We start from the raw sequence: 13,975 nt of genomic DNA, 5'->3' as shown, positions 1-13,975 counted from the left end.
TATTTCTGTGACTGTGTGTTTGCTTATTTTGCTTTGTATATTATTTGAATACACATTGTCTACCTCTTGGGAGCGTGGCCAAGAACAATTTAAGTTTCTGGGTCGCTGGTGGAACTAAGAAGGAGAGAGAGCTATAGATATATATATATAAGTTAACACAGGCCACAACGAGCCACAAATCATATTGGTAATGATCATCCTCGTAAGCAGTTATCTCATGTGGAGGAAGATCACGTCAACGAAAGGCATCCCAAATACGGGCGACTTCGCTTCGGAATTGGAATCACAGGTCACCAGCGTCAAAAGCGAGCTCAAGTGATCTGCGGGACGCAGATCTTGTGGTAGGGAGGAGTTAACACAAGCCACAACGAGCATCCTCAATAACTCGTTCGGCCAACAACAACGCTGCGCTGGTCAAATATCGACTAGCGCAAGTGTCGCAATATCCGTTGCGACCAAAACACTGACGCCGCTGTGGAAACCAAAAACCACAGCGTCCGCTCCCGACAATGTTGCGCTGGCTAAACATTGGCCGACGCTGTTGTCGCAACGTCCGCTGCGGCTGGAATGCTGACGCAGCTACTCAAGCCGGGTAGATAAGCCGTCGGATTCGTCGCGGGAAGTTAGTCCAATTCTGGCTGCGATCCGACTACGAAGAGTTCTTGAATATTCTATCAACCTAAAATTTGAATAAATATTTAAATCAATTCATCTCCTTTTATTTGGAAATGCAGTTCTCGTTAAGGTAGTCCTTCGGACTGCCATAACTTATATATATGAAGACAGACATGCCTCGCTCCCGTGCAGAACGCGCTAGAAAAGTGATGTAGAGAATAATAGTGATTCAATTCCGACATCAGAAGTGGGATCGCCCACTCCTACTTCCAATAATAAAAATAATTTGGTGACAATTTTGGAGTCGCAAAATCGCCATTTTTCTAAACTGCGGGAATCAGGGACATAAGCTGCAGCAGTTATGAATCTGCTAAATGGATGCCCTGCAGAAGGAGAGTGCTTGTTATTATATGGAAGCCGAATGGTTACTTCGCTTATGGCCAGGTGAAAGTCGCTGAGTGTAGAGCGATTTAAAGTCTCCGATGCGCAGGCGCATTCAGCAGAAACTCGCGTTTAAGGCATTTAGTTTTCCACGAATCAACACTCGGAACGAGTCGCACCAAGAACTAAAAATGTTTTATTATTATTAGCCAGCATCCCAACGACATCAGCGCCGCCAGGAACACAAGCTAAGCTCTTTTCACATATTCAGTGTTATAATTGCGGAAAAACTGTGGTTTCAGTGGTTACTCGAAAAATCTATATTTATAAGTTTCTGAATGCAATCCTGATTTGGCTAGTGTTGACACTGACGTGCATAGACCAATTGATCGACCAAAATAAGACGGTCCAATGCTCCATGAAAATGCTACATGAAATGTTTTGATTAAAATATTGAGTATAGACCTGGTGAGCGTATGGCCCATGTTGACTTCCTGTCTCGGAATCAAGTTCCAGAAAGTTTTAGAGATTCAGCAGTTATAGTTGAAAAGCATATCAAGCTGACAGAAATATCTGATGGCTGATTGGTTGGTGGATGGTTAAACAGCAAAGAGACGAAGTGATTTTATTGTTTCTAAATTACGTAATGATGAATTGCCCGGAGAATTGCAGTAAAGCTATCAGAAAAAATAATATAAAAATAGCTAAACGTTACATGAAAAAAATTGCCAAAACTGATAAAGAAAGATTTGACAAAAATAAAGCTACTGTTGTACACGGTTGGACACGTTATTCTCATGAATTTTAGCGAGGGCTGTGCTATGGATCAAGCCAGTGATCTTGAAATTGATTGACATTTTGTAAACCTTTGCATTGTTTTGGGTTAACTGTGTGCCACGTATGCTAGTCGGTTTGTCAACTGGGTGCCATGTATGTTGGCCGGTTTGTCGAGTTGACTGACCGGTTTCATAAATTTTGCGCTAGTTGAAGAAATGATTGTTTTAAATTAAGAACGTAAACGCTTTCAGAAAAAGCAATATTATTATGGTATAATCTGAATAAAAGTTGGTGGTAATCCGGATCTTATGGCTTATGTTGCTTGTGAGTCTATACGGCCGCTCGATGTGTTGCAGTTGGTACAAAAGATTAAAGAGCACCGGGCAGTGATCATATGAAAGTTCTGAAAGTGCCTCAGCTGTAATCATTGATTGGGATATCCTTTTGGTGATGGCAAAGTCAATCAAGTCTGGAAGCTTTTTAGGATCTGCTGGCCAGTATGTAGGCGTACCCGGAGAAACATAATTAAGCTTGTTTTGCGGTTTAATAATTGCGTTGTATAGCTGTTTTCCTTTAGGGGTCGCTATCCGAGATCCCCAGTACATTGCTTGGCATTCCAATCACCAGCTGCAACAAACCTTTCACCGAGCGAGTCGAAGAGTGTTGTGAATTTGTCCCCTGATAGTGTGAAGCGGGGTGGGCAATAGACAGCAGCCAGAGTGAGAGCACCGTTATAGCCTTGGAGGCTTATAGAGGTAGATTGTAGGCAATCTTCTTGCCAATTACTAACAAAGTGGTGTTTGATTCGCGATCGTATTAGTATGCCAGTGCCTCCATGGGCCTTGCCATCCGGGTGATTCGTAAAGTAAAATTTGTATCCTGGTATTTGAAAATTGTACTTTTCAGTAAGGTGAGTCTCTGAGAGTAGCATAACATCAATGTTTCTGTCGGCTAAGAACTGAGTAAGTTCTAGCTTGTGCCGCGAAACGCCATTAGCGTTCCAGGTTGCTATTATTAGGGGAGTCATTATACTGAATAAGGATGTTTTGGTTCCTCATAAGCTCTTGCATAGTTGTTTGCATGAAGGCCATAAAGTCTTTCATGCTTTGCTGCATCGAAAGCATAATCGCTTCAACGCCAATTGGCTGCTGTTGCATGTTATCGTGAGTGTTTGTTTGATGAATGGGGGTGTCCGCTGCTGGTGTTTGGATCCCTGATTTTAGTGCACTTGCAAAGGAAATATTTGGCGCTGTTCGGTAGCTGGTAGACAGAGGGATGTTAGTTGTACTCGGTTCCATTGCTTTGTGAATTGCTGGTGTGGTACGATCACGAACTGAAGTCACTCGTTTGTTTAGGCGACACTTAAGTTCCTTGTAAACAATGCATCCTCGCCAGTTGGCAGTGTGGTTTTCGCCACAGTTGCTGCATAATTTAATTGAGCTGTCGTCCTTGTTCTTGGGACAGTTTGCGGTACTGTGAGCATCGCTGCAAACAACGCAGATAGATTTTAGGGTGCAGTACGCTTTGGTGTGGCCATATTCTTGGCAGTTAGTGCACTGCACAGGCTGCTTGCGCTTGTGTGGCTCTTCGACGGTTATTCTCCGGTGCAGTAGAAACTGGAGTTTATAAATAGGATGTACTTCATTTTTGCTGATTTTTTGACTCGATGGCTCCAGTTCGACTTTGAAGAGTGGCTGCGGCTCTTTCTTCCTGTTAAGAATGTTGATCACCGTTTTTGCCTTAAAGTTTTTCTCCTTTAGTGCCTCGATAATTTCGGATGGGGTCACTGATGATTCAATTCCTTTAATGACGACCTGCAATCCTTTGGCACTTTTAAGCTGGTAGGTATAGTAACTCTTTCCAGCTTCATCCAGGTACTTGGTCACTGATCGATGGCTAGACTCATCCGGAGTCTGCACTTTCGTTTCATGTATGTTTCCCTTGGTAAGAGGTATAACGTGGAACCTGTTTTCTCCGATGATCGTAGCTAGTTTGTTAACCAGTGCGCTTGAGGTTTTCTCTCGTATAAATATTGGAGGCGGCTTAGTCTTCTTCTGCTCCTGTTCTTTCATTGGATGCACTTCGCAGTCATCCAGTAGTGCAAACCTATTTGAAGTTGAGTTGTCAACGTTGGTGCGATTTATTTTCGGCTGATTGCCAGCCTGTTTGTGTTGTGGGCTTAGCTTTCGCTTTATTTGAATGTAGCGATCCAGCCCTGTTTGAAACAGTTTTGTGTTTTGTTTTGGTTCTTGTCCGCTTTTGTTTTCTAGAGTCGGAGAGAGTGCACTTGCTTTGGTTGTTGTTGTTTCAGCAGAAATGTACACAACTCTCGGTACTGAGCATAGTGTTGATGTGGTTGTTGTTGCTATAGGTGCAGTTGCAGTAGATATCGAAGTTACTGTGCTGGTAGCTACAGAGCTTGGCACCGTTTGCAATGAGGAGAGCGCGAGAGAGACACTCTCAATGCGTTCGGGTTCACATTGTGCAGTCATAAGCATTGGTGAGCAGGACCGCGATCGTTTGCTTTCTGCAGGTGCTAGGTCATTGACTCGATGGGTTGTTTTGCACTCACGGGCGTCAGACACGAAGGTGAAGTAGGCATTGTTTCGTTGGAGAGAGAGCCGGCGCTCGTCTTGCTCTTTTTGCCGCTGAGCGCGTAATTCGCGTTGGCTCATTTTGGAACTGTCGATTTGTTTGTTGTCTATTTAAATTAGCTTTTGTTTTAATTTAATGTTTCCACACACAACAAATATTATAGATTTGCAATTTAACATTGCTAATAGCGTCTTTTCGCTGATATTTGTAATTTATTTTGTTTTATTTATTCACTTCACTTAAATAAATTGATTTTGTACAGAGCTCGATGAAAATACGTCTTACCCCGACGCGAATCGCATGGGCTATGACGGGCTTAAATTAATTATTAATTATTAATTATTAATTATTAATTATTAATTATTAATTATTAATTATTAATTATTAATTATTAATTATTAATTATTAATTATTAATTATTAATTATTAATTATTAATTATTAATTATTATTATTAATTATTAATTATTAATTATTATTTATTAATTATTAATTATTAATTATTAATTATTAATTATTAATTATTAATTATTAATTATTAATTATTAATTATTAATTATTAATTATTAATTATTAATTATTAATTATTAATTATTAATTATTAATTATTATTATTAATTATTAATTATTAATTATTAATTATTAATTATTAATTATTAATTATTAATTATTAATTATTAATTATTAATTATTAATTATTAATTATTAATTATTAATTATTAATTATTATTAATTATTAATTATTAATTATTAATTATTAATTATTAATTATTAATTATTAATTATTAATTATTAATTATTAATTATTAATTATTAATTATTAATTATTAATTATTAATTATTAATTATTAATTATTAATTATTAATTATTAATTATTAAATTATTAATTATTAATTATTAATTATTAATTATTAATTATTAATTATTAATTATTAATTATTAATTATTAATTATTAATTATTATTATTAATTATTAATTATTAATTATTAATTATTAATTATTAATTATTAATTATTAATTATTAATTATTAATTATTAATTATTAATTATTAATTATTAATTATTAATTATTAATTATTAATTATTAATTATTAATTATTAATTATTAATTATTAATTTTAATTATTAATTATTAATTATTAATTATTAATTATTAATTATTAATTATTAATTATTAATTATTAATTATTAATTATTAATTATTAATTATTAATTATTAATTATTAATTATTAATTATTAATTATTAATTATTAATTATTAATTATTAATTATTAATTATTAATTATTATTATTAATTATTAATTATTAATTATTAATTATTAATTTATTATTAATTATTAATTATTATTTTTTAATTATTAATTTTAATTATTATTTTTTATTATTTTTTTTATTAATTATTAATTATTAATTATTAATTATTAATTTTAATAAAATAAATAATAATAACTGTTTGTTTCTATTGGTTACGTCCATTACAACATTTTTACGATAGCGAAACTGTGTATCCAGGAAATTAGAAAGTCACGTTGGAAGCTTGCCAGGCCTCGCTAGACCCAAAAATGACCTTAGGTCATACAGATACAGGGTCGGTTTTTGCACCCCCATTGGTAACAATAAATCCCAGATATTCAGCACTTTGCTTACAAAAGTGCGTTTTTTCGTTGGACACTTTCATGTTGGCATCACAAGGGCTTTTTAAACCCAGTCTATGTGCCTAGCATGGTCATTTTCATTTTCAGAAAAAATTATGACATCATCTACGTAAACGTAGCATGATTAGCCGATTTGTTCTCGTAAGACGTCGCACAGTGGCGCATTAGATACATTTGCTTAATTTAATTAAAATTTGATGACAACGGATCGTTGCGATCGCATTCGACAGGTAATAGTTCAAAAGGGTTGAATCCAAAAAATAATTCAAATCGGTTTCTTGATGCACGAAGTGCGCACACCGAAGAATCATTGTCTTCTTATATCACACGTCGCACGCTGAATACTCTAATGAAAACTATTCTAATATAAAATCATATTTGAAAATTATTATGCATTATTAGGTACATAGATTGTGCTATTATTATTTCTATGTTGAATTTAAATAATTGTTATGTTAAGGCAATGCAAAACTAGAGTTTTTAAGTGGTGGCAATTTATAAAAAATAATATAGATTTAAAGTCTAAGAACTTTTAAAATGAAGGGCACATTTTGTCATTTTTACAATGCATGTGCATACGTGTGCACCAATACAGTGGTCAGCTGTCGCTGTATGCGTACAAAAGAGCTGCTGGCTCTAGAGCTCTCCGCTCTCTGGCTTTTGAACAAAATTTCGAAAGAGCCTGAAGCCACCACGAAAAAATCGTATGGCGTTACGCATCTTGTTATTCTAATGTCTTTGATACGACCGTAGCTCGCCCTCCAACTGAAGTGTGTGCTATCGGATCCCAAGTAGCTAAAGAGTAAAAAGAAGTAAACCTGGATCACCGGGAAGGATGCAGGTCAACATTTTAATGTAAGACAAGATTAAGAAAAAAAATATGTAGAAAATTTTTTAAACAAAATATTAAGAATCTTGAATATAAAAACAAGAGAGAACGCTATAGTCGAGTTCCCCGACTATCTGATACCCGTTACTCAGCTAGTGGAAGGGAGAAGGAGAGTTTTAAACACAGTTTTTGGCGGTTTGTAGGTGTTATAGTGGGCGTGGCAGAAAGTTTTTTGGGAAATCGATAGAAATTTACAAGACTAATACAAAAATGAAAAACTATCAAAACATTTTTCAAAAGTGTGGGCGTAGCAGCTTTGGGCGGTTTGTGGGCGTGGCAAAAAGTTTTTTGGTAAATCCATAGAAAATTACTAGACTAATACAAAAATGAAAAAATGTCAAAACATTTTTCAAATGTGTGGGCGTGGCAGTATTGGGCGGTTTGTGGGCGTTAGAGTGGGCGTGGCAACATGAATCGACAAACTTGCGCTGCGTCTATGTCTCTGAAGTCTGTATGCTTAATCTCAACTTTCTGTTCCTGAGATCACAGCGTTCATACGGACGGACAGACAGACGGACAGACGGACGGACGGACAGACGGACATGGTCATATCGACTCGGCTATTGGCCCTGATCAAGAATATATATACTTTATATGGTCGGAAACGCTTCCTTCTGCCTGTTACATACTTTTCAACGAATATAGTATACCCTTTTACTCTACGAGTAACGGGTATAATAAAAGAGAAAAAACATAATTTTTTCCAAACTTACAACACAAAAATTTGCGTAGAATTCATTAGCATAAGAAAATAAATAAGCTAATGTTCCTTCCTCAATGATAATAATAATAAGTGAATGTTAATAAGTGAAAGTGAACTCTGACATAAAGTGAATTAAAAGAATCATTTAAAGAAATTTTTTATTTTGTTTTGTGAAGAGTATAAATTTATTATGTCAAACCCTAATAACCTAGTTAGAACCGCGTCTTAAACGCGCAACCATCTCCATCCAACTCGAGTAGTCCAGGTCAACGTAATACACTAGACATGAATGAGCTTAAAAACTGGATAACCAGCATAGTGGCAGAAACATTGCACAATCAGACTCCCGCGTTCGCCAGGTCAATGAATCCACCTGCAAATTTTCTTGACGCGACTGACGAAACGATTAGACCGGACTTGAGACAAATATTTCGGTATCCTGCATACCATTAGAAATAAAGTAATAGGTGACTCAGACGCGGTACTAGAATTTTATAATGTGTCGTTGGATTGGTCCTCCATATCCAGAGGAGACTTACCTAAGCTTCTGGGTATTAAAGAACCACAAGATTTGCCCCAAGCACTACACTTGTGTCTGAAGCTTGAGCACCAAAATTTTAGAACAGCTCATGCCAACCATAGAAATCAAGATTTTAGACTCGCACAAGGTTTATCGGTATCTTTACCAAGAAACAAGAACAATTATAATGACGTTCCAGTGGTACGACAACAACCACATCTATACCAACAATTCTTTAATCAAAGTCCACTACGACAACAATACCAATCACCGTATCAACAATTTATACCACAGTCACTCCCAAGAGACATAGCTGTCAATATTCGACTCCCATTAAGAGACCTTGTCTTTTATTTCGGCGTTCCCAGTACGTGGTGATGGACAACGAAAAAGCTCTCAATTCAGCCTCAATCATTTTTATGCTCAAAGATTAGCTTAACATTGAAGTTTTCCGAGTACCACCCTATAAGAGTACTGTCAATGGACAAATCGTGAGATTTCATTCTACACTCTCAGAAATAATGAGGTCTATTAAGAAGGATGAGTTATAAGAATTTTGAAGAACTGTTAGATAGAGCTGTGAAAGAGTATAATTACTCGATCCATTCGGTCACAGGAAAATAACCACTGGAGATTTTCTTTGGTAAAAAAATCCAGGCTGGACAATATAGACAGATTAAGACAAAAACAAAATCAGGACCTACAATACCACAACAATAAACGAAAACCCATTAAAACATAACAGAGACAGGCAGCATAACGAAGACACACTAAACTAGCTGAACACATAGAAAAGAGCCCAGAAACTACGGACAACTACCATATCCTGAACCACGAAATGAATCAAACTTTCTCCACTTTCTACCCCATTAACTCCCTCTTCCATAACAGTAGACCCTTTAGAGCCATTAATTTACTGGGCACCGCATGGAAATAGGTGGCAGGTACACCAGATCATGACGACTTTACATCCTTAGAAAGCAACGTTAACGAGATAATAGATAACAATAATAAACAGGTAGTAATCAATATCAATAATGTTTGTTCGCCCCACCAAATTTATGATTTGTGTGATTGCCCGACCAAAGAGAAGACAGAGTTTTAGATTTGAACCACCTTTATTCAATCACGATAAAAAGAATCCTGTGACCCTCGCCTTCGGACGAACGTCGCCGCTCCTTCTTCGTTCTTCTTCGCTGGTCCTGCGTCGCTCTCGACGGCGTATCCGTGCCGGCTCGACTGGACTTAGGATGTTATGGGGCAGGGTGTATCGTCCGTAAGATCAGCTAGAACTTCTCCCCGAACCACCTTTGTCGACAAAAGACTCCACCGTCCCTTTACTGACCACGCTAGGTCATGGTGTTTGCTTGTCCTTCGCTTGAGGAGATCCTCTCTCTGGATGCCGCTTCGACGCTCGCTTGTACTTTAACTTGTTCCGGGTCTTGTTTCGCGTACTTCACTTGTTCACTATTCCGCTGTACTTTCACTGATCGACTATAATACTCTCCGGGTACTTTCTTCACTAACTGTCCGTCTGTATGGCACTTTCTTCACTGACTGTCCAAGCTGCGCCTGCGCCATGTCTTTTATAGGCCGCGGGAATCCCGTTATTTCCCTTTTGCGCACGGCTTACTCGGATACAAGGTCCAACTCATGTCCCGTTGGTTCACGATCGAGTTATCGATATTGGCGACCGGCGTTGACACTTCCTGTTCCTACCGATCGTGCCACGTCGTGCGGATTGCAAGATCGAGTTATCGATATTGGCGACCGGCGTTGCCACTGTTCCTATCGAAAATCATTGTAAATCCAGTATTTTTTTATCGTTCCCTATCGATCTCACTATCGATCGACCGCTATTATCGTAGAGCCCCCATCCCGATGTGTTGCAGCTCAATGGAGGTAAGTTTGCGGCTTTTGGCTGCTGCGGATGATTTCGCACCTTTTTTTGATGTGAGCTGTATTGTGCCCATTACCCTCCCCTGTCCCAATCAACATGTTGATTCTCTCGTTTTATGCGTATATTGGGGTGTGTACACCCGTATGTCTACTCCGCGCCGAACCGTTAGGCGGAACCGCTGGCCGCCCAGCTCGAGCAACTTCGCCCAGCGGTCCTTGTGCCGTCTGCCCGCCTGCAGCTCGGCCTCTTCGACCACCCGGTGTGGCCACTCCTTTCGCTCCAGCTCCCTCCACGGTCGCTGTGGCGGCTGGCGAGCTTCTGGGCAAGATTCCTGCCACGCGATCTTCGGTGGTGGTGGCGCGGGCCACACCCACGGACCCTTCTCCGGGTTCTCCGTCGGGCTTTCGTCGTCCGGCTCCGTCCTCCACCCAACCTCCTCCCCACGCGGGCCTCCGCTTCCGCTGGTGCAGGCCACGTCCGCCCATCCCGATTGTGCGGAGGGTCTGCGCAACGTGTGCCTGGTCCACATCCCAGGCCTGCTGCCGCTCGCACCGGCGCCCCTCCTTATCCTGGGGTGGTGGTGTCGGCGTGCGTCGTGGCGGCGGCGTCGGTGGTGCTGACGGCGGTGTCGGTGGTTGCGTCGGTGGCGGTGGTGGATGCGGCTGCGTCGGCGGCCGTGGTGGATGAGGCTGCGTCGGCGGCGGTGGTGGATGCGGCTGCGTCGGCGGCAACGGCGGCTGTGGCTCCCGGTTGTTATTTGCTGCACGTGCTGCCATTCTGCCGACTCGATTTAAAAGACTCTCACTTTTCTCGCCGCGACGAAACCTCGGTTTTCCGTCTGCTCCTTTCTGCCGTTATTCCGTAACGGGAATCTCCTCCGTGTACCTACCCCCACGGAATTCGCAACTGTGTGCGTTAACGGTTTTCCGGCTGTATACCCTCCCTGCCCCGCTCTCGCGATCCAACTGGCCTGTTTGTGTGTGTGTGTGTGTGTTTGTTTTCGAGTGACTTTTGTGACTTCCGACTTTTTGATACCCTGTATTGTCTTCCCCCCTTCTTTACTAAAGGGTTTTATTATTGTATTTCGCACTCGGTGTCCTCTGGCCCGCCGGCGCCCGCGCTTCCTGGCTTTAAGTCGCTAATATGAGCCGTTTTCGTTTTTTTGGTTGTCGCGTGCTCCAATACACAAATTACTGGTGACGTGAATTTCTTTATTTTGAACGGCCCGTCGAACCTTGGCCCACACTGTTTCTCCCACCTTGGGAGATCTCCTTCGGAGATTATAGAGGCGAGCCTAATCCTGCGCTGCCTTCTCCATATTCCTCCGCACCAGTTCGAAAAACTCCTTTATTTTTTCCGCATTTTCTGCCGGCGTCTGGGTACACCTTCCTGTTCCGGCTGTCTGTTCGTCAAACAATGCGTTCGGCAGCCTTGGTTCTCTTCCCTGAGTTATAAATGCCGGCGAGTATCCGGTGGTCTCCGCCACACTCGTGTTTACCGATAGCTGCACCTCCGACCATTTCTTGGGGAGTATATGGAGCCGTGAGCTGGTGTCTCACACCTGCTCCAAAAACCTCTTGAACGCCCTGCTCGTGAATTGGACTTCGTTGTCCGTGATTATAACTTTTGGCACCTCGTATCTGGCCACTATTCGCTCTCGCACAGCCTTTCGTAGCGTCTCGGTGGTTGCCTTACGTATGGGAACGATCTCGGTCCACTCGGAGAACCTGTCCACCAGGTCCAGCAGCATCGAATTCCCGTGCTTCGACCTCGGGAAGGGGCCCACAAAATCCGCACACACGGTGGCCCATGGTTCTTCCGGCACCTGGGTCAGCATTTTCCCGGCTGCTTGCAGCTGGGAATCGGGATGGGGCGCTACGATAATAGCGGTCTGATAGCGGTCGATCGATAGTGAGATCGATAGGCACGACATCGGAATATCGACAGGAACATGAAGTGGCAACGCCGGTCGCCAATATCGATAGCTCGACCGCGCAATCGGCGACGGACAACATCGATGAGAATAGAAAGTGGCAACGCCGATCGCCAACATCGATAACTCGATCGTAGTGAGTATCGGTGGAGTTGCCAGAGATGACAGTCAATGAGAAGTGCGCGGAGAGCCCTACAGCCACACAGTCGATCGGGAAAAGTACGCGGAGTACACGGACATTCAATCAGAAAATACGCGGAGTGCCACACGGGACAGCCGATCCGGAACAGTGCGTGGAGGGCTACACAGTGACGCGAACAAGTGAAAGTACAAGTGCGTCGAAGCGAGCATCTAAAGAGGATCTCCGCAAGAAAGGACCAGCGAAGGACAAGCAAACACCAGGATCTGGCGTGGTCAAAAGGTCAAAAGTCAGTGGTCGCAAAGGTGGTTCGGGCAGAAGCTCTAGCTGATCTTACGGACGATACACCCTGCCCCATAACATTCTAAGTCCAGTCGAGCCAGCACGGATACGCCGTCGAGAGCGACGTAGGACCAGCGAAGAAGAACGAAGAAGGAGCGGCGACGCTCGACCGAAGGCGAGGGTCACAGGATTCTTTTTATCAAGTCATTGAATAAAGGTGGTTCAAATCTGAAACTCTGTCTTCTCTTTGGTCGGGCAATCACACAAATCATAAATTTGGTGGAACGAACAAACAAACTCTCTGAGCTAGCCGTTGCAATTCGAAGCGAGCAGAAAATAAGAAATCAGTTAGTTACATCTGGCGCCCAACGTGGAAGCGCCAGTCGGTACAGCATGAGATTCTTAATCTCTCTAACCCACGGGAATCCCGTTATTTCCCTTTTTGCCCACGGCTCACTCGGGTACAAGGTCCAACACATGTCCCGTTAGTTCACGGTGCGTCCTTTTTGTGCTTGTCCAAAGTCCGCACCGTTGCCGTTCGACCTTTGTGCCCTTGGCCGGTTCGAGTCCAAGGTCCAGCGCGGTTAGTTCACGGTCTCTCCGCTTTACCGTTTGACCTGACCGACCTTGACTCTTCTCGCTGTTGCTATGCCGATCTCCTGTACCCGGATTTGTGGGGAGTTTTAAGACTCCCCACAATATAAAGTATGCCATTCAATTCAATTAACGTAATAACGTAATAAATACTTTTTTATTAGAAGAAAATGAAGATCACGAGGTAAACAAAATTATTGAAAATGGAAATTTATCGTCGTTATACATAGAGGAAATGCTAAGTTTTTATGACGTTTCAGTCTTGCATAATAGAACGTCACTTTTATATGTAATAAAAATTCCAAATCTAGAGAATAAAGAATACGAAAACATTTTAATCAAGCCAATTGTAAGGAACAATACAATCATCAATGTTAAAATAAGAGAGTTATTAATAAACAAGAGAGAACGCTATAGTCGAGTTCCCCGACTATCTGATACCCGTTACTCAGCTAGTGTAAGTGCGAAGGACAGTTTTTGGCGGTTTGTGGGCGTTAGAGTGGGCGTGGCTAAAAGTTTTTTGGCAAATAGATAGAAATTTACAAGACTAATACAAAAATGAAAAAATATCAAAACCTTTTTCAAAAGTGTGGGCGTGGCAGCTTTGGGCGGTTTGTGGGCGTTAGAGTGGGCCTGGCAAAACGTTTTTTTGCAAATCGATAGAAATTTACAAGACCAATACAAAAATGAAAAAATATTAAAACATTTTTCAAAAATGTGGGCGTGGCAGTTTTGGGCGGTTTGTGGGCGTTAAAGTGGGCGTGGCAACCTGAATCGACAAACTTGCGCTGCGTCTATGTCCCTGGAGTCTGTATGCTTAATCTCAACTTTCTAGCCTTTGTAGTTCCTGGGATCTCGACGTTCATACGGACAGACGGACAGACAGACGGACGGACAGACGGAGATGGCCAGATCGACTCGGCTACTGATCCTGATCAATAATAATATTAAGATTTGTAATAAAAACGAAATCGTAGACGTAAGTAAGAC

General features: G+C 41.1%; 1 protein-coding gene across 1 annotated transcript; it reads right to left on the bottom strand.

The window, feature by feature from the left end:
* Positions 1 to 210: 210 nt before the first annotated feature.
* On the bottom strand, positions 211 to 10,813 carry LOC122756447 (WAS/WASL-interacting protein family member 3-like). The gene is made up of 2 exons (XM_044005968.1): positions 10,189 to 10,813; positions 211 to 320 (listed from the first exon to the last, which is right to left on the bottom strand). Exons 1-2 carry the CDS (start codon positions 10,811 to 10,813, stop codon positions 211 to 213), a joined length of 735 nt encoding a protein of 244 aa, XP_043861903.1.
* Positions 10,814 to 13,975: the final 3,162 nt, after the last annotated feature.

This window comes from Drosophila santomea, chromosome 3L, assembly GCF_016746245.2.
Source record: "Drosophila santomea strain STO CAGO 1482 chromosome 3L, Prin_Dsan_1.1, whole genome shotgun sequence".
NCBI lineage: Eukaryota > Metazoa > Arthropoda > Insecta > Diptera > Drosophilidae > Drosophila > Drosophila santomea.
Note: the sequence above shows the minus strand (reverse complement) of the source record. Positions and strands in the feature narration are given on the sequence as shown.